We start from the raw sequence: 26,578 nt of genomic DNA on the forward strand, positions 1-26,578 counted from the left end.
CTGTTAGCCTGCATAATTATTGAAGATAATATTTACCTGTATTTTTAAAACTATGCTATTGGTAAACATGGATTTTCTGACAGGTTCCCTTTAAATATAGGGTTGGGTCTGGTGTCTGGATATATTTTGGGGTCTAGCATCTGACTTCTTTTAAGATTTGATCTCTAAATTAATTTTGGTGGTTGAATCTATATTTACTGTGGGATTTGTACTAAGGTCTAATTTAATTTAGGGGTTTTGTCTACAGTCAGAACCTATTTTTGGTTTTGGCCAAAGGTATCTATTAAATATGGGGTCTGGGTTGAGTTTTAATTAAAGGGACCCTTTCATCAGGTTTCCTGCTATTAAACTGCTGCCAGCACATTATGTGCCTCCAAATTTGGATCCTAACGATCCATTCTGTAGCCCGTATTACCTCTAGAAATAATTTTTACACACCGCTCAGTGCTAGGTGGTCTGATGGGTGGGTACAGACCAACCTCAGAGCCTGGTATGGGCTCACTAATCCGTCTAATCCGTCCCCTCATTTAACAATGAAAGACAGATTGTCCAGGCTAGGAAACTCATAGTAGGCTTACATCAGATGTTGCATTTTTCTTGTGCATGATAGTTTGGTATTATTGTTCTAACTTGCTCTACTCATTTGTTAGGTAAGTCTAGAAGATTCCCAAAGGTTTTTTTTTGGGGGGGGGGGGGAATTTGGCAGGTGAACCTGCTTTTGAATATATTTTGAACTAATATGGCAAATACCTGGATGGAAAAAGGGACATTTAAATATTTGCTATTGTGTTGACACCCTTGATATGACTTCCCTTGTTAGCAGATGTTTGGATTCTAATCTTTGTAAACTATCTTTAAACATTAATTAATTTGATATTTTATAAATGTCATTGACAGAAACCTGATGCTGTTAAAACAATAACCTTTACTGGATGCATGGGAGAAACATTTTTCGATGGCAAACCAATTGGACTGTGGAATTACAGAGAAAAAGAAGGTGACTGTAAAGGATGCAGTGTCAGGTAATTTATGTTAGGGTATTGTTTTCATAGTCCTGGATTATAATGAAGACAATAAAGCCTACTGCTGTGTGCATTGTGGTAACAGAAAAGGAAAAATTTGTACCCTATCTAAATAAATGCCGAACACCTAGTGCACAGATCGTATAACAAATATGTGTGATATATATATTGAAGATAACTAACACATAATAGATCTGTAATAAATCACCCACAACCTATTATGATTTCACACTGTACATTTGTGAGACAGACATGTTTTTTAAATGCTGTATTACATGGAGATATTCTCCCATGGGTGAATACAGTGCAAAGTTTGAGTGCCAGTTGCTATGTCTGTTTCATGTATGAAAGAAAATTAATGATATTAAATTAAAATGGTTGTCAAGGATTAGAAAAGTATACTGATATTTTAAAATCAGTACCGTACCTGTCGACAGGTTGTGAATGGTATAGCAAATCATCCTTATTCACTTATTAACTTCAATGAGACACAACATATGAACCTATACAGTATGGCACTGATACTGGAAGAAAGCAGCAACATTTTTACTATTCTAGAAACCATCTAATGATATAGAATGGTCCAAAAGTTTGATGTCCAAATTTATTCTACTTTTACGTTTCATCATTAAATTGATTATCCTAAATTGGATTTAATTTAACTAATATAATTATTTGCTAGGTGTGGCTCAAAATGTTACCATATCACAATAACAGACTCAGCTGAGGCACCCTGGTGTTCCATGCCCTTTAATAGTCCCATAATCCTAGTTATGAATGTGGATACTTACAGTTTGTAAATGTTATTTCTTCTTTAAGATTTCTATTCCTTTTTTATAGCCCACAGATGGCTGATAGTGAAGGTACTGTCCAGTTTGATGGCGATGGATATGCACTGGTCAGCCGCCCTGTTCGTTGGAACCCCAATATTTCCACAATAATGTTCAAATTTAAAACATTTTCCTCAAATGCTTTGCTTATGTACCTTGCAACAAATGACTTGGTAAGACATATTTATGTTCTATTGCATAATAGCATTTTAATATCATATGTCTGATCTCTGAAGTCTTGAACAGTTTTGAATATCTCTTTATTAGCTGCCTGTAAGCCCAGTAAAAAGCCAATTGTGGGCACATTGTTTGGATCATTGAGAGTTAGCTGTTTTTCCCAAGAGAAATAATTGCTTCATTATCATTTACCCCAATAAAAAATAGGAGCTCTTCTGGAATATGAGCATATTCAAAACATCAGTTTCCTATTTTCTCTTGTGCGCCATTCATTTTGCATCCATTTTTAAAAACTGAAGGAGGTAAACTTTTGGAACATTTTTTTTCCTATTATCACTTACCAAATGATTTGTTAAACACAGATGAAAAATTAATGTTTTTAGTGTGTCATCAGATTTTAATGGACTTCCATAGATCACGGGTGGGCAATTAATTTTCTCAAGGGCCTCATGAGAGACCGTTACTCTTTTGGAGAGCCAAACCAACAAGAAGTACTTAATTCTTCTCATTATTATAATTGTTTGATATTCATTTGTATAACTTAATATTGAGAAGAATTAAGTCTGTTGACTGACTGCTACTGATAAAACATACATGTTATGATAGGGCTTATTGTGACATATAAATTTATTACCTGTAACAGATAATCAAAATCATATAACTTACTGCTTTTATCAAGTTTATTAAAACAGTAAATCATACTGCTCCTGTTATTCAACCATTGTACATTGATCAACAGCTTCTAAGGCAATATTATGCCCCCACAATCCACAAACACAGTATGATGTCCTCACATAGCTCACACAGAGTATAATATTCCACAGTCCCTCAAACAGTATGATGTTCACCCATACAGTATGATGTCCCCACACAGTCCCTTTAAAAGTATGAGGTCCCCACAAGGCTCCACACACATTATTATATCCTCATAAAGACCTTTACACATTGTACTTTCCCCACACACAGCATGATGTTCCCCTAATGACCGCAGAAAGTATGATGTCTTCTCACAAAGTATGATGTCCTCAAAAAGCCACTCACACAGTATGAGGTCATCTCACACAGTATGATGTCCCCACAAAGCACCCTATGCATTATGATGTCCCCACAAATCATTGAATATAATATGAGGTCACCACACAGCTCCCCATGCAATATGATGTCCTCACAAAATGCAACACATAGTGTGATGTTTCTACAGTTTCCCAGAAGTACTTATAAGTTAACAAGATAAAACTACTCACCTAATTTTGTTCCATTGCTGCTCCGGTCTTGGTCCGGGCTGTGTAAAGATGTAATAGCACCTGCTGCGCTCTCAGATACACAGGTTCAATGGAAAAAGAGAGAGCTGACACATCCCTTTTCCATCATTGCATTAACTGGTATCAGCATCCCATAGATGTTAATACTAGGGAAATTGAGACGCGGAAATTGAGATGCTGGATGGAGGATGGCATCCTCATATGGGATGCCATTGTTTCCAGCCCTTTGGCTGTCCTAGTACTCGGGTTGCACATGAACAGCCAAAGGACCGCATGTGGACCGCACACTTTGCCAAGGTTTGCCATAGACTAAAGTTTAATGGAATGGACAAGTGAATCTGCTAAAAAATGGATGTGTCAATAGTTCCATAATTCTATAGTTCCTCTTTGGGATAAGAAAGACAACCATGTGAATGTGCCCTGAGGATTGATCCTTACAGTTGTATCTTATTAAAGGCTATCAGGCTGATATTGAAGGAAAACCTATCACTGTTACCTTGTAATGTCCTAATAGGACAGATGCAAACAGGTTGTTAATATGTTTAATGTAGGAAGTCTAAGTGGGACCATCTCTCTTTGTGGAGAATGCCATACAATGCTCCTTTGGGAATTCTAGACAAGGAAATAGTCTCTACAAAGAAGAAGACTTGAACTCTATTGTCACCTCTTGGGGATAGCAATCCTAAAGTCAATAATTATTAGTGTTGAGCGAACATGCTCGACACTGCTCGGTACTCGCCCGAGCATTACGCTACTCGGGATGTTCGGCGAGCACCGAGCATTTCCGGGTTACTCGGGCGGGAGCTCGGGTCTCCGCCCTGCATGTTTGGCGCTCTTTACAGAGCCAATGAACATGCAGGGATTGCCAGCCAGTCACTGTAATGCTGCAGCCATGTTGGTTGTGGGCATTACAGTGATTGGCTGGCCGCACAGCGTCACCTCGAGTATTTAAAACGGGGCGCCGCCATCTTGGACACAGTCGCTCCGCATTAGACAGTGTAGGGACAGCGCTGCTGATTTAGGGAGAGATATAAACTGTGAATTAGTTAGTGTAGGGTCTGTAAAGGCTGCCAGAACAAACAAACAGTCCTTTTCAGGACTAATATCCATCCCAGATACCAGGCAGGCAGGCTGTATAGGAGACACAGTGGTTATACCAGCAAACGCTGCATTACAGTCCTGTGTGCTCCTGTTGCTGAAATTGCTGGACTTAGCACCAGGTGTCGGGGGCCAGGAAAAATCCTTTTTTTTTCATCTAAATCCTCCTTTTTTTTTCCTCCTTCTCACTGTACAAATACCCGTCTTATTAACCTTTTGGTGTGTCCCCCCCTCCCCCCCCAAAAAAAAGCATGTCTCTGATTTTTCAGACACAAATATAACTGTTGAAAATAGTCTGGTGTAGGCTAGAGAAACAGAAGTGTTGTTTTGCACTTCCACGGTTCAAACCTCTGTATTATCCATTTTGGGCCATTTGTATCTAAAAAAAAAAACTGTTTGAGTGTGTCGCTCACTGTTCAGCCGCAAATATCTCTATTTAAAAAAGTGTGGTATACCCCAGTAAACAATAACTGTGGTTTTGCCATCCCACGGTAAAAAATCTCTATTATTCTGGTTTTGGTAGTTTTTTCCGTAAAGTAAAACAGTAGTGTCTCCTGACTGTTGTGACACAAAAATATATCTGTTGAAAATAGTCTGGTGTAGGCCCGACATCCCAGTGTGGTTTCGCAGTTCCACGGGTCAAATCGCTGTACTATCCAGTTTTGGGCCTTTGGTATCTAAAAAAAAAAGCAGTTTGAGTGTGTCGCTCACTGTTCAGCCGCAAATATCTCTATTTAAAAAAGTGTGCTATACCCCAGTTAACAATAACTGTGGTTTTGCCATCCCACGGTAAAAAATCTCTATTATTCAGGTTTTGGTAGTTTTTTCCGTAAAGAAAAACAGTAGTGTCTCCTGACTGTTGTGACACAAAAATATATCTGTTGAAAATAGTCTTGTGTAGGCCCGACATCCCAGTGTGGTTTCGCAGTTCCACGGGTCAAATCGCTGTACTATCTAGTTTTGGGCCTTTGGTATCTAAAAAAAAAGCAGTTTGAGTGTGTCGCTCACTGTTCAGCCGCAAATATCTCTATTTAAAAAAGTGTGGTATACCCCAGTAAACAATAACTGTGGTTTTGCCATCCCACGGTAAAAAATCTCTATTATTCAGGTTTTGGTAGTTTTTTCCGTAAAGAAAAACAGTAGTGTCTCCTGACTGTTGTGACACAAAAATATATCTGTTGAAAACAGTCTTGTGTAGGCCCGACATCCAAGTGTGGTTTCGCAGTTCCACGGGTCAAATCGCTGTACTATCCAGTTTTGGGCCTTTGGTATCTAAAAAAAAGCAGTTTGAGTGTGTCGCTCACTGTTCAGCCGAAAATATCTCTATTTAAAAAAGTGTGGTATACTCCAGTAAACAATAACTGTGGTTTTGCCATCCCACGGTAAAAAAATCTCTATTATTCAGGTTTTGGTAGTTTTTTCCGTAAAGAAAAACAGTAGTGTCTCCTGACTGTTGTGACACAAAAATATATCTGTTGAAAATAGTCTTGTGTAGGCCCGACATCCCAGTGTGGTTTCGCAGTTCCACGGGTCAAATCGCTGTACTATCCAGTTTTGGGCCTTTGGTATCTAAAATAAAAGCAGTTTGAGTGTGTCGCTCACTGTTCAGCCGCAAATATCTCTATTTAAAAAAGTGTGGTATACCCCAGTAAACAATAACTGTGGTTTTGTCATCCCACGGTAAAAAATCTCTATTATTCAGGTTTTGGTAGTTTTTTCCGTAAAGAAAAACAGTAGTGTCTCCTGACTGTTGTGACATTAAAATATATCTGTTGAAAATAGTCTTGTGTAGGCCCGACATCCCAGTGTGGTTTCGCAGTTCCACGGGTCAAATCGCTGTACTATCCAGTTTTGGGCCTTTGGTATCTAAAAAAAAGCAGTTTGAGTGTGTCGCTCACTGTTCAGCCGCAAATATCTCTATTTAAAAAAGTGTGGTATACCCCAGTAAACAATAACTGTGGTTTTGCCATCCCACGGTAAAAAATCTCTATTATTCAGGTTTTGGTAGTTTTTTCCGTAAAGAAAAACAGTAGTGTCTCCTGACTGTTGTGACACAAAAATATATCTGTTGAAAATAGTCTTGTGTAGGCCCGACATCCCAGTGTGGTTTCGCAGTTCCACGGGTCAAATCGCTGTACTATCCAGTTTTGGGCCTTTGGTATCTAAACAAAAGCAGTTTGAGTGTGTCGCTCACTGTTCAGCCGCAAATATCTCTATTTAAAAAAGTTTGGTATACCCCAGTAAACAATAACTGTGGTTTTGCCATCCCATGGTAAAAAATCTCTATTATTCAGGTTTTGGTAGTTTTTTCCGTAAAGAAAAACAGTAGTGTCTCCTGACTGTTGTGACACAAAAATATATCTGTTGAAAATAGTCTTGTGTAGGCCCGACATCCCAGTGTGGTTTCGCAGTTCCACGGGTCAAATCGCTGTACTATCCAGTTTTGGGCCTTTGGTATCTAGAAAAAAAGCAGTTTGAGTGTGTCGCTCACTGTTCAGCCGAAAATATCTCTATTTAAAAAAGTGTGGTATACCCCAGTAAACAATAACTGTGGTTTTGCCATCCCATGGTAAAAAAATCTCTATTATTCAGGTTTTGGTAGTTTTTTCCGTAAAGAAAAACAGTAGTGTCTCCTGACTGTTGTCACACAAAAATATATCTGTTGAAAATAGTCTTGTGTAGGCTCGACATCCCAGTGTGGTTTCGCAGTTCCACGGGTCAAATCGCTGTACTATCCAGTTTTGGGCCTTTGGTATCTAAAAAAAAAGCAGTTTGAGTGTGTCGCTCACTGTTCAGCCGCAAATATCTCTATTTAAAAAAGTGTGGTATACCCCAGTAAACAATAACTGTGGTTTTGCCATCCCACGGTAAAAAATCTCTATTATTCAGGTTTTGGTAGTTTTTTCCGTAAAGAAAAACAGTAGTGTCTCCTGACTGTTGTGACACAAAAATATATCTGTTGAAAATAGTCTTGTGTAGGCCCGACATCCCAGTGTGGATTCGCAGTTCCACGGGTCAAATCGCTGTACTATCCAGTTTTGGGCCTTTGGTATCTAAAAAAAAAGCAGTTTGAGTGTGTCGCTCACTGTTCAGCCGCAAATATCTCTATTTAAAAAAGTGTGGTATACCCCAGTAAACAATAACTGTGGATTTCCTCTTCCACGGTTCTAATCTACTCTTTATTACCCTTTTTCCATTGATAGTGCAAGTGTAAGCTATTTTACTTCATTTACAATGGGCAAGGCGCGTGGCAAGGGACGTGGAAGTGGACGTTCTGGTGTTGGTTCGTGCAGAGGACGGGGCCGTGGCCATGGCCAAGGTGAAAATGTGCCACAACCAACAGCCACATCTTCTCGCTCCCACTTCTTGACCGAATTACTAGGGAAGCACAGAACAACACCAATATTGAGAACTGATCAGTGTGAACAGGTTATTAATTGGATAGCAAATAATACTTCCAGTTACCTGGGCACCACCACCTCCGGTCTGTCTTCCACACGGTCAACTCTTAGTAGCTGTGAGTCTCGACCGCATACTCCTCCTCACCCTGTTGCTCCTTCCTCCCACCATGCCGAGTGTCGTCAGACAGCAAGCGATCCCACACTTGGACACTCTGAAGAGCTGTTCACTGGTCCATTTCCATATTTGGGCCCCTCGCCTGATACGCTTGAAGTGGTGGAAGAGGAGATCCCATGTTGCGATGCCCAAATATTTGAACAGCCACGGCCACAGGAAGTCGACGTTGGCAATCTGTCACAAGAGGTGGACGATGACGAGACACAATTGCCAGGAAGTGAGGAGGAGGATCGTGGTGCGCAAGTGGAAGAGGAGGAGGTGGTGGATGATCTAGTAACTAGAGATGAGCGGTGTTCGACTAGAACTGTTCGCCAATCTCAAATTCGAGCTGTTTTGGGCGGTGTTCGAGTTGTTCGACGAACTCGAACGATTTGCAAAAAATTCGGCTGTTCGAGGTTATGTTCGATAACTGTTCGTGCACCAAAAGCGTGTCCTGCATGTCTGGCGCTATTTAGAGCACCAATCATGCAGGGATTGTCTGCCACTCACTGTAATGCCACAGCCATGGTGGTTGTGGCATTAGAGTGATTGCCCAAATCGATGGGAACTGTGCTCACAGTGAAACATGAAAAGCCGGCAATTCAGCAGCGGTACACCGGTACCCGACAATTTAGAACCGAAAGAATAGAGCATCACACATAGATTAGATAGATAGAAACATGTCAGTCACATATATAAGAAGTACAGTGACAGTGTTGATTACTGTACTTGTCATTTAGTGTAAAGGATTTATAAAAAAAAATATTAGTGTTTTCATGCACCGTCTCTTTAAAAAAGCCGGCCGGCAATTCATCAGCGGTACCCGACAATTTAGAATCGAAGGAATAGAGAATCACACATAGATTAGATAGATAGAAACATGTCAGTTACATATATAAGAAGTACAGTGACAGTGTTGATTACTGTACTTGCCATTTAGTGTAAAGGATTTATTAAAAAAAATAATAGTGTTTTCATGCACCGTCTCTTTAAAAAAGCCGGCTGGCAATTCAGCATCTGTACCCGACAATTTAGAATGGAAGCAATAGAGCATCACACATAGATTAGATAGATAGAAACATGTCAGTCACATATATATGAAGTACAGTGACAGTGTTGATTACTGTACTTGTCATTTAGTGTTAAAATAAAGGATTTATTTAAAAAAAAATTGGCGTGGGATCCCCCATAATTTTAGTCTCTAGCGGAGGTTAAGCAGACGGCTGGGGCAGATGTTTGAAGCCTGGGAAGGGGTAATACCCACGGAGCTTCCCAGGCTACTAATATCAGCCCCCAGCTGAATGCCTAGCCTTTACTAGCTATTAAAATGGGGGACCCCCCAAAAAATTGACGTGGGGTCCCCCCTATTTTAATAGCTAGCAAAGGCTAGGCAGACAGCTGGGGGCTGATATTAATAGCCCAGGAAGGGTGCCATGAATATTGGCCCCCTCCCAGGCTAGAAACACCAGCCGTCAGCCGCCCCAGAAATGGCACATCCATAGGATGCGCCAATTCTGGCACTTAGCCTCGCTCTTCCCACTGCCCTTTAGCGGTGGCAGTGGGGTAATAGGGCTGGGGTTGATGTCAGCTTATAATGCCAGCTGACATCAAGCCCAGGTTAGTAATGGAGAGGCGTCTATAAGACACCCCCATTACTAACCCCATAGTCAAAGTTAAAAAAAAATACAAACACCCAGAATAAAGTCCTTTAATTGAAATAAAGACACAATTCTTTATTGTTCTAAATTAAACCATACTTACAATCACGCCCATTCCAGCTGAAGCCAACGATCCCCTGCAATAAAAGAAAAATAATAAAGCAACATAATCCTTACCTTCCCATGGTTCCCACGACAGCTTCAGCTCTGCTACATCGAGATGACAGGCTGGACCGCAGCAGAAAGCTGCCATCCAGCCTGTCATCCCACAGACACTGAGAAGCGCAGGCTTGCTTGCGCTGCTCAGCGTCTCTCTGTGACGGCATCCAGATGAGCCGAGTTCATGTCCAATGAACTCGGCTCACCTCATGCACGTCACAGACAGCGTGGGAAAATTCTCACGCTGAAGCGGTGAGTGCAGGAGAATTCTCCCACGCTGTCAGTGACGTGCATAAGGTGAGCTCATGTCCAATGAACTCAGCTCACCTCCTGCACGTCACTGACAGCGTGGGAGAATTCTCCTGCACTCAGCGCTTCAGCGTGAGAATTCTCCCACGCTGAAGCGCTGAGTGCAGGAGAATTTTCCCACGCTGTCAGTGACGTGCATAAGGTGAGCTCATGTCCAATGAACTCAGCTCACCTCCTGCACGTCACTGACAGCGTGGGAGAATTCTCCTGCACTCAGCGCTTCAGTGTGAGAATTCTCCCACGCTGAAGCGCTGAGTGCAGGAGAATTTTCCCACGCTGTCAGTGACGTGCATGAGGTGAGCCGAGTTCATTGGACATTAACTCGGCTCATCTGGATGCCCTCACAGAGAGACACTGTGGAGCGCAAGCAAGCCTGCGCTTCTCAGTGTCTGCGGGATGACAGGCTGGATGGCAGCGTTCTGCTGCGGTCCAGCCTGTCATCTCGATGTAGCAGAGCTGAAGCTGTCATGGGAACCATGGAAAGGTAAGGATGATGTTGCTTTATTATTTTTCTTTTATTTCAGGAGATCGTTGGCTTCAGCTGGAATGGGCGTGATGGTAAGTATGGTTTAATTTAGAATAAAGAATTGTGTGTTTATTTCAATTAAAGTACTTTTTTCTGGGTGTTGTGTTTTTTTTAAATACTTTACTAGAAATTCATGGTGGTCATGTCTAATATTGGCGTGACCCCATGAATTTCGGGCTTAGGGCCAGCTGATAATGCCAAGCTGGCCCTAACCCCTTTATTACCCAGTGAGCCACCGCATCAGGGCCCTGGATGAGTTGGGTACAGCGCCAGAAGATGGCGCTTCTATGAACGCGCCATTTTCCGGGGTGGCTGTGGACTGCAATTTGCAGCGGGGGTGGCCCAGAAAGCTTGGGCCTCCCTGCGCTGCGGATTCCAGCCCCCAGCTGCCTAGTTGTACCTGGCTGGACACAAAAACAGGGCGAAGCCCCACGTCAATTTTCTTTAAATTATTTCATGAAATAATTAAGAAAAAAAGGGCTTCCCTATATTGTTGTGTCCGGCCAGGTACAAATAGGCAGCTGGTGGTTGGGGGCAGCCCGTTCCTGCCTGCTGCACCTGACTGGACACAAATATAGTGCGAAGCCCCACGTCAATTTTTTTTTAATTATTTCATGAATTTCCTGAAATAATTTAAAAAAATTGAAGTGCGGCTTCGCACTATATTTGTGTCCAGCCAGGTACAGCAGGCAGGAACGGGCTGCCCCCAACCACCAGCTGCCTATTTGTACCTGGCCGGACACAACAATATAGAGAAGGCCTTTTTTTCTTAATTATTTCATGAATTTCATGAAATAATTAAAAAAAATTGAAGTGGGGCTTCGCACTATATTTGTGTCCAGCCAGATACAGCAGGCAGGAACGGGCTGCTCCCAACCACCAGCTGACTATTTGTACCTGGCCGGACACAACAATATAGGGAAGGCCTTTTTTTCTTAATTATTTCATGAATTTCATGAAATAATTAAAAAAAATTGAAGTGGGGCTTCGCACTATATTTGTGTCCAGCCAGGTACAGCAGGCAGGAACGGGCTGCCCCCAACCACCAGCTGACTATTTGTACCTGGCCAGACACAACAATATAGGGAAGGCCTTTTTTTCTTAATTATTTCATGAATTTCATGAAATAATTAAAAAAAAAATATGTGGGGCTTCGCCCTATTTTTGTGTCCAGCCAGGTACAACTAGGCAGCTGGGGGCTGGAATCTGCAGCGCAGGGAGGCCCAAGCTTTCTGGGCCCCCCCCCGCTGCAAATTGCAGTCCGCAGCCACCCCAGAAAATGGCGCGTTCATAGAAGCGCCATCTTCTGGCGCTGTACCCAACTCATCCAGGGCCCTGGTGCGGTGGCTCACTGGGTAATAAAGGGGTTAGGGCCAGCTTGGTATTATCAGCTGGCCCCAAGCCCAAAATTCATGGGGTCACGCCAGTATTAGACATGACCGCCATGAATTTCTAGTAAAGTATTTAAAAAAAACACAACACCCAGAATAAAGTCCTTTAATTGAAATAAACACACAATTCTTTATTGTTCTAAATTAAACCATACTTACCATCACACCCATTCCAGCTGAAGCCAACGATCTCCTGCAATAAAAGAAAAATAATAAACCAACCTCATCCTTACCTTTCCATGGTTCCCACGACAGCTTCAGCTCTGCTACATCGAGATGACTGGCTGGACCGCAGCAGAACGCTGCCATCCAGCCTGTCATCCCGCGGACACTGAGAAGCGCAGGCATGCTTGCGCTCCTCACTGTCTCGCTGTGACGGCATCCAGATGAGCCGAGGTCATGTCCAATGAACTCGGCTCACCTCATGCACGTCACTGACAGCGTGGGAAAATTCTCACGCTGAAGTGCTGAGTGCAGGAGAATTCTCCCACGCTGTCAGTGACGTGCATGAGGTGAGCTCATGTCCAATGAACTCAGCTCACCTCATGCACCTCACTGACAGCGTGGGAAAATTCTCCTGCACTCAGCGCTTCAGCGTGAGAATTTTCCCACGCTGTCAGTGACGTGCATGAGGTGAGCCGAGATCATTGGACATGACCTCGGCTCATCTGGATGCCGTCACAGCGAGACAGTGAGGAGCGCAAGCATGCCTGCGCTTCTCAGTGTCCGCGGGATGACAGGCTGGATGGCAGCGTTCTGCTGCGGTCCAGCCAGTCATCTCGATGTAGCAGAGCTGGAGCTGTCCTGGGAACCATGGAAAGGTAAGGATGATGTTGGTTTATTATTTTATTTTTATTACAGGAGATCGTTGGCTTCAGCTGGAATGGGCGTGACGGTAAGTATGGTTTAATTTAGAACAATAAAGAATTGTGTGTTTATTTCAATTAAAGGACTTTATTCTGGGTGTTTGTGTTTTTTTTAACTTTGACTATGGGGTTAGTAATGGAGGTGTCTTATAGACGCCTCTCCATTACTAACCTGGGCTTGATGTCAGCTGGCATTATAAGCTGACATCAACCCCAGCCCTATTACCCCACTGCCACCGCTACAGGGCAGTGGGAAGAGCGAGGCTAAGTGCCAGAATTGTCGCATCCTATGGATGCGCCATTTCTGGGGCGGCTGACGGCTGGTGTTTCTAGCCTGGGAGGGGGCCAATATTCATGGCACCCTTCCTGAGCTTTTAATATCAGCCCCCAGCTGTCTGCCTAGCCTTTGCTAGCTATTAAAATAGGGGGGACCCTACGTCATTTTTTTGGGGGGTCCCCCATTTTAATAGCTAGTAAAGGCTAGGTATTCAGCAGGGGGCTGATATTAGTAGTCTGGGAAGCTCCGTGGGTATTACCCCCTTCCCAGGCTTCAAACATCTGCCCCAGCCTTCTGCTTAACCTCCGCTAGAGCCTAAAATTATGGGGGATCCCACGCCAATTTTTATTTTAATAAATCCTTTATTTTAACACTAAATGACAAGTACAGTAACCAACACTATCACTGTACTTATTATATATCTGACTGACATGTTTCTATCTATCTAATCTATGTGTGATGCTCTATCTTTCTGTTCTAAATTGTCGGGTACCGCTGCTGAATTGCCGGCCGGCTTTTTTAAAGAGACAGTGCATGAAAACACTATTATTTTTTTAAATAAATCCTTTACACTAAATGACAAGTACAGTAAGCAACACTGTCACTGTACTTATTATATATGTGACTGACATGTTTCTATCTATCTAATCTATGTGTGATGCTCTATTCTTTCTGTTCTAAATTGTCGGGTACAGATGCTGAATTGCCGGCCGGCTTTTTTAAAGAGACGGTGCATGAAAACACTAATATTTTTTTTAATAAATCCTTTACACTAAATGACAAGTGCAGTAACCAACACTGTCACTGTGCTTCTTATATGTGTGACTGACATGTTTCTATCTATCTAATCTATGTGTGATGCTCTATTCCTTCTTGTCTAAATTGTCGGGTACCGGTGTATGCCGCTGCTGAATTTGCCGGCCGGCTTTTTTAAAGACAGTGTCTTCTGAGCAGTTTGTCAGCTTTTGGACACCTTTGCAGGTGTTTTCTATGTGTTTCTATGTGTTTTTGTTTGCCTGCCATTGGTTTTAACGGTGTTCGACGGTGTTCTAAGGTGTTCGACGAACAGTTCGACGAACAGTTCCTCGAACATCCCGGTGTTCGACGAACCGAACCGAACCGAACCGAACACTACGGGGGTGGCTCAACACTACTAGTAACTGACCCAACGTGGAAGGAGGACATGCAGAGTGAGGCCAGCAGCACACAGGGGGAGAGAGGCAGAGTACCCCAACAGGCAGGAAGAAGCAGTGTGGTGGCCGCAGACAGAAGGCAGGCAACCGTTCCCCGTAACACCAACACGAGGGACGTTGCCAGTACAAGCGGTAGGTCTTCCAGAGTCTGGAATTTTTTTAAAGACTCTGCTGATAACCCCAAAAAGGCCATATGTTCCACCTGACATGCCAGCATCAGCAGGGGTGACAAAACTACCAGCCTGACCACCACCAGCATGATCAGGCACATGGCAGCAAAGCACCCGACTTTGTGGGGCGAAACCCAGGGTCCACGACCAGTGTCAGCGGGTGTCACCACTGTTTCTTCCACTGTTGTGCGTGCAATAGAACCCCCTGTTGTGTGTGCAAGGCAATCCCCTGTCCATACTGCATGTAAAGATGCCCCCTCCTCTCAGTCTTCACTTGTTATGGCAGTTTCTCAAGAAACAGCATCAACGTCCACGTCCACGTCCCACCGCAGCGTTCAATTGTCCATATCCCAGACCTTTGAACGAAAGCGGAAATTCGCAGCTAACGCCCCACAGGCCACAGTCCTAAATTCGCACATTTCACGACTGCTTGCATTGGAAATGCTGCCTTTTAGGCTGGTGGAGACGGAATCCTTCCGCAATCTTATGGCGGTGGCCGTCCCTCGATACTCGGTCCCCAGCCGACACTATTTTGCCCAGTGTGCCATCCCCGCAGTACACAAGCACGTGTCCCAAAGCATCTGCCGTGCCCTCAACAACGCAGTTACTGGGAGGGTCCACCTGACAACGGACACGTGGACAAGTGCTTGTGGCCAGGGACGGTACATCTCTCTGACGGCACACTGGGTAAACATAGTGGAAGCCGGGACCCAGTCGGACCTTGGGACGGAACACATCCTCCCCACACTGAGGATTGCGGGCCCTATGTCAGTCAGAGTTGCCCCCACAGTGTACAGCTCCTGCACATCCTCCTCCTCCTCATGTTCAGCCTCCATCTCAGATATCACCACATCAGTTACAAGCTGGAAGCATTGCAGTACTACCTCCGCCAAGCGGCAACAGGCTGTGCTGAAACTCATAAGCTTAGGTGATAAACCTCACACTGCTTGTGAGTTGTGGACAGCTGTGAAAGAGCAGGCAGATCTGTGGCTGAGACCGCTGAACCTACTTCCCAGCATGGTTGTGTGTGACAATGGCCGTAACCTGGTGGCGGCTCTGAGGCGAGGTGAGATCACACACGTACCATGCCTGGCTCATGTGCTTAACCTCGTGGTTCACCGGTTTCTTAAATCGTACCACGAGTTGCCAGATCTGCTCGTGAAAGTACGCCGCCTGTCAGCTCATTTTCGCAAGTCGGCTACAGCTTCCGCCGCCCTTGCTGTGTTGCAGCAGCGTTTGCAGCTTCCGGCACACCGACTGGTGTGTGATGTCCCCACGCGTTGGAACTCTACCCTCCACATGTTGCAAAGGATTTGTGAGCAGAAGAGAGCAGTTGTGGAGTACCAGCTGCAACAAGGCCGTCGATATTCAGGTCAGACTCCACACATAAGACCTCAGGAGTGGACCTGGATGTCTGACATATGTACCATCCTGACAAACTTTGAGGAGGCCACCAAGATGGTGAGTGGCGATGACGCCATCATTAGTGTCAGCATCCCACTTGTCTGTCTTTTGCAACGCTCTCTGCAGAGAATTAAACAGGAGGCATTGCAGCCAGAGTATGATGAGATAGATCAAAAAGCCGTAGCGGGCGATTACACGCAGCCCAGCCTCATCTCATCCCAACGTGCATTGGGGGACAATGAGGGAGAGGAGGAGTAGGAGGAGGAGGAGGAAGAACAGGAGCTGCTATCATGCATTGTAGACGGTAGTACCTGTACAAGTGTCATACCGTCGGTTCAGCGTGGGTGACCTGAGGACAGGGGGGAGGAAGAAGAGGAGGAGGAGGAGGTGGAGGAGAGCATGGTCAGTCGTCATCTTGGTGAGGACACGGAAATCTTGCCCGTTACCAGTCTGGCACGCATGGCTGACTTTATGTTACGCTGCCTTAACCGTGACCCTCGCGTTGTCAAAATGTTGGGTGACAGTCATTACTGGTTGGTGACACTTGTAGACCCCCGCTACAAGGAGAACTTTCACTCTCTTATTCCTTAGGTGGAGAGGTCTACAAAAATGGGGCAATACCAGAAGGCCCTTGCTGCAGAACTCTTAAAAAAATTCCCATCTGAACACGCTAGCGGCAGAGGTCACAGTTCGTTGCCCAACCAAGGCGTACAGGCGAGAGAGATGCAACTTCAATCCAGCAGAGGCAGGGGAACACTGTCAACGTTCTGGGACAGTTTTCTGACACCCGCCCAGCTTACAGGCCCTGAGGCGCGGGGTACTCTCACAAGGAGTGGAAAGTTTCAAAAGATGGTGAGGGAGTACCTTGCCGATCGTACCAGCGTCCTCCGTGATTCCTCCTCTTTTAATTATTGGGTATCCAAGCTGGACACTTGGAATGAACTCGCTCTGTACGCCTTGGAGGTCCTGGCCTGCCCTGCCGCTAGCGTGTTATCGGAGCGTGTTTTTAGTGCCGCTGGGGGAATTATAACTGATAAGCGCACTCGCCTGTCAACTGACAATGCTGACAAGCTGACCCTTATCAAAATGAACAAGGGCTGGATTGGGCCAGACTTCTCATCACCACCAAATGACAGCAGAGTAACATAAAGTCAAATCCACTGTGTTATTTCGGGAGGTGTATTCACATGCACCGCTTCACACCCACACATGGGTATACGCTTCTTCGTTTCGGCTGTTTAATCTCCTTCTCCTTATCCTCAGCCTCCACCACCACTATACCACCAGGGTGCCAGCATTGCAAGTTCCTCCGTCCTTATTTTTGGCAGCTTTTGCTTGCAAGACATAAGCAAACACTATGGGACACCCACTCCCCAATAATGGGACTTATGTTTGTAATATGCTGTACTGCATGGCTCTTGTAAGGGGCATTGCAAGTCGCTCCGTCTTAATTTTTGGCCGCTTTTGCTGGGAAAGCATAAGCAAATACTATGGGACACCCACTCCCCAATAATGGGACTTATGTTTGTAATATGCTGTACTGCATGGCTCTTGTAAGGGGCATTGCAAGTCGCTCCATCCTAATTTTTGGCAGCTTTTGCTGGGAAAGCATAAGCAAATACTATGGGACACCCACTCCCCAATAATGGGACTTATGTTTGTAATATGCTGTACTGCATGGCTCTTGTAAGGGGCATTGCAAGTTGCTCCATCCTAATTTTTGGCAGCTTTTGCTTGGAAAGCATAAGCAAATGCTATGGAACACCCACTCCCCAATAATGGAACTTATGTTTGTAATATGCTGTACTGCATGGCTCTTGTAAGGGGCATTGCAAGTTGCTCCGTCCTAATTTTTGGCAGCTTTTGCTGGGAAAGCATAAGCAAATACTATGGGACACCACTCCCCAATAATGGGACTTATGTTTGTAATATGCTGTACTGCATGGTTATTGTAAGGGGCATTGCAAGTTGCTCCGTCCTAATTTTTGGCAGCTTTTGCTGGGAAAGCATAAGCAAATACTATGGGACACCCACTCCCCAATAATGGGACTTATGTTTGTAATATGCTGTACTGCATGGCTCTTGTAAGGGGCATTGCAAGTCGCTCCGTCTTAATTTTTGGCCGCTTTTGCTGGGAAAGCATAAGCAAATACTATGGGACACCCGCTCCCCAATAATGGGACTTATGTTTGTAATATGCTGTACTGCATGGCTCTTGTAAGGGGCATTGCAAGTCGCTCCATCCTAATTTTTGGCAGATTTTGCTGGGAAAGCATAAGCAAATACTATGGGACACCCACTCCCCAATAATGGGACTTATGTTTGTAATATGCTGTACTGCATGGCTCTTGTAAGGGGCATTGCAAGTTGCTCCATCCTAATTTTTGGCAGCTTTTGCTTGGAAAGCATAAGCAAATGCTATGGAACACCCACTCCCCAATAATGGAACTTATGTTTGTAATATGCTGTACTGCATGGCTCTTGTAAGGGGCATTGCAAGTTGCTCCGTCCTAATTTTTGGCAGCTTTTGCTGGGAAAGCATAAGCAAATACTATGGGACACCCACTCCCCAATAATGGGACTTATGTTTGTAATATGCTGTACTGCATGGTTATTGTAAGGGGCATTGCAAGTTGCTCCGTCCTAATTTTTGGCAGCTTTTGCTGGGAAAGCATAAGCAAATACTATGGGACACCCGCTCCCCAATAATGGGACTTATGTTTGTAATATGCTGTACTGCATGGCTCTTGTAAGGGGCATTGCAAGTTGCTCCGTCCTAATTTTTGGCAGCTTTTGCTTGGAAAGCATAAGCAAATACTATGGGACACCCACTCCCCAATAATGGGACTTATGTTTGTAATATGCTGTACTGCATGGCTCTTGTAAGGGGCATTGCAAGTTGCTCCGTCCTAATTTTTGGCAGCTTTTGCTGGGAAAGCATAAGCAAATACTATGGGACACCCACTCCCCAATAATGGGACTTATGTTTGTAATATGCTGTACTGCATGGCTCTTGTAAGGGGCATTGCAAGTTGCTCCGTCCTAATTTTTGGCAGCTTTTGCTTGGAAAGCATAAGCAAATACCATGGGACACCCACTCCCCAATAATGGGACTTATGTTTGTAATATGCTGTACTGCATGTGACGCGCCCCCTGGGCCGTGTGTACACGTGTGTGGGATACCCGGTGCCGGGTCTCTGGGGTCTGTAGTGTCCGTGGCGGTGACCCGGTCCCATGGCTCAGGCTGGTCAAACCAGTGGCAGTCTTTCTTAGGTTTTGAGGTTAATTGTCCGACTGCGCCACCCGTGGATTGCAGTCAGGGAGTACCACCGCTGCGAGGCAGACCGCTGAGGCTGGTGTTGTGTGCGCAGCATAGAATGGGATAACTCCCCTCGGGAGGAGAATAGCCTCAGGGCAGTGAGTGTGGATGATGGGGGTGATGGCGCAGCAGGAATGACTCAGAGTCTTTGCAGTGCAGTTCAGGGTCTTTACTGATGATTATAAGGTAGACCCTCCCGGGAGTACTGGCTAGCATAAGAGGCCTGGTCAGTCTGTGAGCAAGCAGGAGTTCCCCTGGCCAGGTGGAGTTGTAGGCCTCCCCGTCTGTCTGCACTCTTCCTGGCTACCTTGCTGTAAGCGGGTAGAAGTAGCCCACGTCCCTGAGTGTACCGTGTAGTGCTCACCCGTATGACTGGTGACTTGGGGCCTTCTGTTAGCCTCCGCTCCACGACGGCGGTGCTGGTCCGTTATTTGTGACTGAGCCTCCGGGCTTCTACGGCCAGAGGACCTGAAATCCCCTGCTGGCTGGTTTCTGCTGCTGGATATATAAGTCCTCACAGCTTCGGACTCCTGTGTCCGGTTCCTATTGTCTTCCGCCAGGGCGAGCTCTGCTCAGCTTCCAGCCCCTGGTCTTTAGCTCCTAGCTCCTACAGAGCTCCTTGCTGTTACTTTCCCTTGCTCTCACTCTGACTCTGACTGTTCTCTGACTCACTCAACCCCGCCCCAGATCCAGTTTATAAGGGCAGAATTCTCCCCTCCCAGGATTGAGGCAGGAGGATGTTGCATGTTTAAGGGATCCTGACCAGGAAACCTGCCACTTGCTCTCCGACGTAATATCTCTATTACTGTGGTGACCAGACCCCTGGGGTGCCACACATGGCTCTTGTAAGGGGCATTGCAGTTCCTCATAATTTTTGGAAAGCCTTCCATTCACTGCTTAGGCCAACAGTGCACGGGAGACCCAGTTGCTATAAATGGAAAAAAAGGTTTAGTTAACGCCCTCTGACCTCCATGTCATTTCCAAGGGGCATTGGAGTGGCTCAAAATTTTTGGTAGGCATTGCACTCACTGTATGGCCTATAACTGTGTAGCCGAACCGCTCCTTTTGTTACAGAAACATATCCTACAAGACATATCTGGTTGACTGGCCTGATATTGATGTGAATGGTCCCTGTTCCTCCTGCTCTTTCTCCTTTGCCACTACCTCATCCATCATTTATCACCTGAAGCTTTGTTTTAACGGGAGTCATAGAACTTGGATAGTAGCAGGAAAACATCCAGCAATCCTCGGAGGAGGTAGGATATGCGCCAAAACGCTGACCACCTCAGGCCTAGCCGCTACTACATACATGCGCTTGCATTACAACAAAACAAAGCAGATGCTAACTACTATCATCCTCATCATGCTCCTCACCTTGGCACTCTCAACTCCCCTGATGGAGAAGCCAGGGCCCACCGGAGGAGTCTGATAGTCCGGTGGGCTCGGCCAATGCTGCCCAAAAGCAGGCCAGGCTAAGAAAAGTGTGGGAAAGGTTACCGGGACAAATAGGGGTGGCTGGGGACCGAGTATGGACACCCGGCCACCCCCTGGAGGCTGGGGAGCAAGCGGGGACACCCGGCCACCAGGCGGCTGGGGACTGAGTATGGATACCAGGCCGCCGACACAGCCATGGCGTGGTGGCCAGATTCCGCCTCCACATGCCTAAAAGGCCCAATTTCAAGTTCAAGCAAGCAAGCAGTATGGTATTGCAGCCTGGGGGTGGGTGGGTGGCAGGCTGCATACTTGAGCTTGTATTGCAAGGAATGCGGGAGGTACAATTGAACACTGCCCTTGGGACTAGAACTTGCATGGGGATAGTTGCAAGTCTGCATCTTCTGATGCGGTAAGGATCACTTATGATGGGCACACTTTTAGACAGTGACCTGGGAGTCAGAGATGCTTCCAGGAGTCTTCCCCATGCTGTTCCCTTGTCTTTTCAGCACTTTATGCATGTGTCACATAGCACATGGCCAGATAAGGTTGTAAAATGTTAAAATGACATTTGACGGTGAATGCATTTGTCATAGCAATACAAAAGTGCAAAAACGCATAAAAAATGCTACTTGTGAACATAGCCGAAGGTATGGAGGAGTATTTTTGTTTTTGGTCATTTATTTTAACTTATACACAAGTCTTTACCCTGGAAAGGATGTTCCTTAACATATTTCACAGGAAAAAAGTTTCACTTTCGTTTTTGAACGTTTTATTGTGAGCCTGTAAAAGTGGCTTAATATCTCTGACCACGTTGTTGACAGCAGTGACCTGGGGGTCAGAAATGCTTCCTGGGGCGATCCCCATGCTGTCCCCATGTCATTTGAGCACTGTCACTATCGTTTTGGGCACTTGTTAGGCTTTTAAAAGACTGCCGGGGGTGCCACCTCAAAAATGCTCGAGTCTCCCATAGACTAACATTGGGCTCGTTGCTCGGGTCGAGCACCCGAGTATCATGGCGAGCTCGGCCCGAGCTTCGAGCACCCGAGCATTTTAGTGCTCGCTCAACACTAATAATTATCCTTTAATGAGTCTTTCCACGTGATTTAGAACAAAAATCCAAACATATACTTCATTTGCAGACATGTGTTTTGGTGTGATTGCCTCTCAGTGAAAAGCAGGAGAACTGATTTGGCTGGGTGACAAGCAGGGCCGGCGTCAGCACCCAGCGCAACCCGGGCTAGTCTCGGGGCCCTGAGCAAGCAGGGGGGTGCCCATTCAGCGTCGGGCACCCCGCCGCGCTATGGGACCCATGAGCGGAGGAGAGCGGTATCAGCGCCCGATCCCCCCCGCTTGCTCAGGGCCCCGGCAGCCGGCACAATACTTACCTCTCCCCGTGCCTCTGCAGCAGCTCCGGTGTCTTCTGCGTCTTCTGACTGTGACTTCTCAGGTCAGAGGGTGCGGTGACGTCTTTCCACCGCGCCCTCTACTGAGCCGTCACAGGCAGATCAGAAAGACGTCGGCGATGCTGAGGAGTCTGGAGCAGCAGCAGCAGGTGAGAAGTGATGTGAGTATTTGATTTTTTTTTTAATGTATGGAGGCATGGGGCATTATAAGGAGGGGGGTGACATCCTGCATGGGGCATTAAAAGGGGGGACAGGTGACATCCTGCATGGGGCAGTATAAGGGAGGGAGGGTGTGACATCCTGCTTGTGGCATTAAAAGGAGGGGGAGTGACATCCTGCATGGAGCATTAAAAGGGGGGGAGTGACATCCTGCATGGGGCATTATAAGGGGGTAAGTGACATCCTGCACGGGGCATTATAAGGGAGGGAGGTGTGACATCCTGCATGGGGCATTATAAGGGGGGTGACATCCTGCCTGGGGCATTATAAGGAAGGGGGGGTGACATCCTGCATGGGGCATTAAAAGGGGGAAGTGACATCCTGCACATGGCATTATAAGGGAGGGGGGGTGTGACATCCTGCATGGGGCATTATAAGGTGGGTGACCTCCTGCATGGAGCATTAAAAGGGGGAATTGACATCCTGCATGGGGCATTATAAGGGAGGGGGGGTGTGACATCCTGCATGGGGCATTATAAGGGGGGTGACCTCCTGCATGGAGCATTATAAGGGGGAATTGACATCCTGCATGGGGCATTATAAGGGAGGGGGGGTGTGACATCCTGCATGGGGCATTATAAGGGGGGTGACCTCCTGCATGGAGCATTATAAGGGGGAAGTGACATCCTGCCTGGGGCATTATAAGGGAGGGGGGGTGTGACATCCTGCATGGAGAATTATAAGGGGGAAGTGACATCCTGCATGGGGCATTATATGGGGGTGACATCCTGCATGGGGCATTATAAGGGGGGTGACATCCTGCCTGGGGCATTATAAGGAAGGGGGGTGTGATGTCCTGCATGGGGCATTAAAAGGGGGAAGTGACATCCTGCATGGGGCATTATAAGGGAGGGGGGTGTGACATCCTGCATGGGTCATTATAAGGGGGGTATGACATCCTGCATGGGGCATTATAAGGGGGTATGACATCCTGCATGCGGCATTATAAGGAAGAGGGGTGTAACATCCTGCATGGGGCATTAAAAGGGGGGAGTGACATCCTGCATGGGGCATTTTAAGGGGGGAAAGTGACATCCTGCATGCGGCATTATATGGGGGGGAGTGACATCCTGCATGGGGCATTATAAGGAAGTGCGGTGTGACATCCTGCATGGGGCATTAAAAGGGGGGAGTGACATCCTGCATGGGGCATTATAAGGAAGTGGGGTGTGACATCCTGCATGGGGCATTAAAAGGGGGGAGTGACATCCTGCATGGGGCATTATAAGGAAGGGGGTGTGACATCCTGCTTGGGGCATTAAAAGGGGGGAATGTAATAACCTGCAAGGGGCATTACTACTGAGCCGTCACAGGCAGATCAGAAAGACGTCGGCGATGCTGAGGAGTCTGGAGCAGCAGCAGCAGGTGAGAAGTGATGTGAGTATTTGATTTTTTTTTTAATGTATGGAGGCATGGGGCATTATAAGGAGGGGGGTGACATCCTGCATGGGGCATTAAAAGGGGGGACAGGTGACATCCTGCATGGGGCATTATAAGGGAGGGAGGGTGTGACATCCTGCTTGTGGCATTAAAAGGAGGGGGAGTGACATCCTGCATGGGGCATTAAAAGGGGGGAGTGACATCCTGCATGGGGCATTATAAGGGGGTAAGTGACATCCTGCACGGGGCATTATAAGGGAGGGAGGTGTGACATCCTGCATGGGGCATTATAAGGGGGGTGACATCCTGCCTGGGGCATTATAAGGAAGGGGGGGTGACATCCTGCATGGGGCATTAAAAGGGGGAAGTGACATCCTGCACATGGCATTATAAGGGAGGGGGGGTGTGACATCCTGCATGGGGCATTATAAGGTGGGTGACCTCCTGCATGGAGCATTAAAAGGGGGAATTGACATCCTGCATGGGGCATTATAAGGGAGGGGGGGTGTGACATCCTGCATGGGGCATTATAAGGGGGGTGACCTCCTGCATGGAGCATTATAAGGGGGAATTGACATCCTGCATGGGGCATTATATGGGAGGGAGGGTGACATCCTGCATGGGGCATTATAAGGGGGGTGACATCCTGCCTGGGGCATTATAAGGAAGGGGGGTGCGATGTCCTGCATGGGGCATTAAAAGGGGGAAGTGACATCCTGCATGGGGCATTATAAGGGAGGGGGGTGTGACATCCTGCATGGGTCATTATAAGGGGGGTATGACATCCTGCATGGGGCATTATAAGGGGGTATGACATCCTGCATGCGGCATTATAAGGAAGAGGGGTGTAACATCCTGCATGGGGCATTAAAAGGGGGGAGTGACATCCTGCATGGGGCATTATAAGGGGGGAAAGTGACATCCTGCATGCGGCATTATATGGGGGGGAGTGACATCCTGCATGGGGCATTATAAGGAAGTGCGGTGTGACATCCTGCATGGGGCATTAAAAGGGGGGAGTGACATCCTGCATGGGGCATTATAAGGAAGTGGGGTGTGACATCCTGCATGGGGCATTAAAAGGGGGGAGTGACATCCTGCATGGGGCATTATAAGGAAGGGGGTGTGACATCCTGCTTGGGGCATTAAAAGGGGGGAATGTGATAACCTGCAAGGGGCATTAAAGGGGGGGTGACATCCTGCATGGGGCATTATAATGGGGGGAAGTGACAGCCTGCATGGGGCATTATATGGGGGGGAGTGACATCAGCATGGGGCATTATAAGGGAGGGTGTGTGTGACATCCTGCATGGGGCATTATAAGGGGGGTGACATCCTGCATGGGGCATTATAAGGGAAGGGGGTGTAACATCCTACATGGGGCATTATAAGGTGGTGACATCCTGCATGGGGCATTATAATGGGGGTGACATCCTGCATGGGGCATTGTAAGGGGGGTGACATAATGCATGGGGCATTATAAGGGGGGGACAGCCTGCGTGGGGCATTATGTGGGGGGAACAATCTGCATGGAGCATTATGTGGGAGCACAGCCTGCATGGAGCGTTATATGGGGGCCAGTTTTCTGTAAGGAGCTTTATATGATGACCAGTATTCTGTATGGAGCGTTATATGGGGGCCAGTATCCTGTATGGAGCATTTTATGGGGCCCAGTATTCTGTATGGAGCGATTCACCGGTTTCTGAGCTTTATAGAATTATTTTATCTGCACTAATTAGAGATTCTAGATATAGCCGCCTCTGCTACTTTAGAAAGTATAAGAAGCCATAATGTACTTCCACATTCAAGAACTTTTGTGATAGTGAGCACCTGAGCTCCTTTGTATACGATATGTTTGGTACTATTCTTCCCTAGTATCAATACCTTTAGGAGAAAATATTGCTAACCCGACAGAATATGAAAAATATTGCCACAATACATTTGTGTGATTCCATTAAAAATCAAAGGCATACAAAGGTACAGCAAGGGCCCATGTATCTATATTGAAACCCTATTATGGCTCCCAGCAGTCAGCAATTAGTGGGGTCTCAGTTACAGGGGTATTTTTTATAAAGAAGGTACTCTTTAGAGATTGAAAATAGTATTAAAAATGAAAGGGTGTACAGATGCAGCCTTTGTTAAACTAAAAAAATATCAAGATGCAGAAAGTTAGCACTTAACACAGCAAAAGCCATTACATTTGTATAGCTAGGTGTCGAAAGGCTACATCTGTAATATAGTAGATCTCATGAATGTCATAAATCAAAGTTTAAGTAGCTGTATTGAGACCAATACATATACTAAACATTCATAGCTAATACAGCTTGATGTAGCCAGTGTTAGGGAGATGAGATATAAATATATATTTGTGATTGTACTGAACTTGATTTGTTTTATTTGCATTTATAATATATCAATTCCATTTAAATTTTCTTTTGTAACCCTGATTTGTGTTTTCTTAGTAAAAATCAATTTATTAGATCTTTCACTGTGATATTAAAATTCACTTTTCATGAATCATATTTACAGCCAGTGTCAGACATTCCCTATTAATATGCTGTATGTTTTCATTCACTTCAGAGCAGAATTTGTTATGTGAAAGAACTATAAAAGATATATGCGTTGCTGCTTTACTACTTTGCTATTCGTTTTTTATTTTTTTTTTATTTTTACAGAAAGATTTCATGAGTGTCGAGCTGAGTGATGGGCGTATAAAAGTTAGCTATGATCTGGGATCGGGGACTGCCTCTGCTGTTAGTAACAAGAATCATAATGATGGAAAATGGAAATCTTTCACCCTGTCTAGAATACAGAAACAAGGTATGTAGAATCATGCATTTATAGCATTTCTTCATGTGGGGCCTATTTACAGCTGCTGCACTGGAAAAGGGTTATTTCCAAAGTTAGCTAGTAACTTAAGTATGAG

At 45.8% G+C, this 26,578-nt stretch overlaps 1 protein-coding gene across 6 annotated transcripts in view; it reads left to right on the plus strand.

The window, feature by feature from the left end:
- The window catches only part of LAMA2 (laminin subunit alpha 2), a 1,447,346-nt gene that overhangs the window by 1,294,209 nt on the left and 126,559 nt on the right, over positions 1 to 26,578 (plus strand). For all 6 annotated transcript variants that reach the window (XM_073676060.1, XM_073676058.1, XM_073676059.1 and 3 more), the window contains 3 exons: positions 898 to 1,022; positions 1,863 to 2,025; positions 26,328 to 26,472. In XM_073676060.1, the coding sequence (XP_073532161.1) occupies positions 898 to 1,022; positions 1,863 to 2,025; positions 26,328 to 26,472 (433 nt within the window). The remainder of the gene's footprint in view (positions 1 to 897; positions 1,023 to 1,862; positions 2,026 to 26,327; positions 26,473 to 26,578) is intronic.

Source organism: Phyllobates terribilis, unplaced genomic scaffold, assembly GCF_046119375.1.
Source record: "Phyllobates terribilis strain yellow unplaced genomic scaffold, ASM4611937v1 Scaffold_3__8_contigs__length_932513732, whole genome shotgun sequence".
In the NCBI taxonomy this organism is placed as follows: domain Eukaryota; kingdom Metazoa; phylum Chordata; class Amphibia; order Anura; family Dendrobatidae; genus Phyllobates; species Phyllobates terribilis.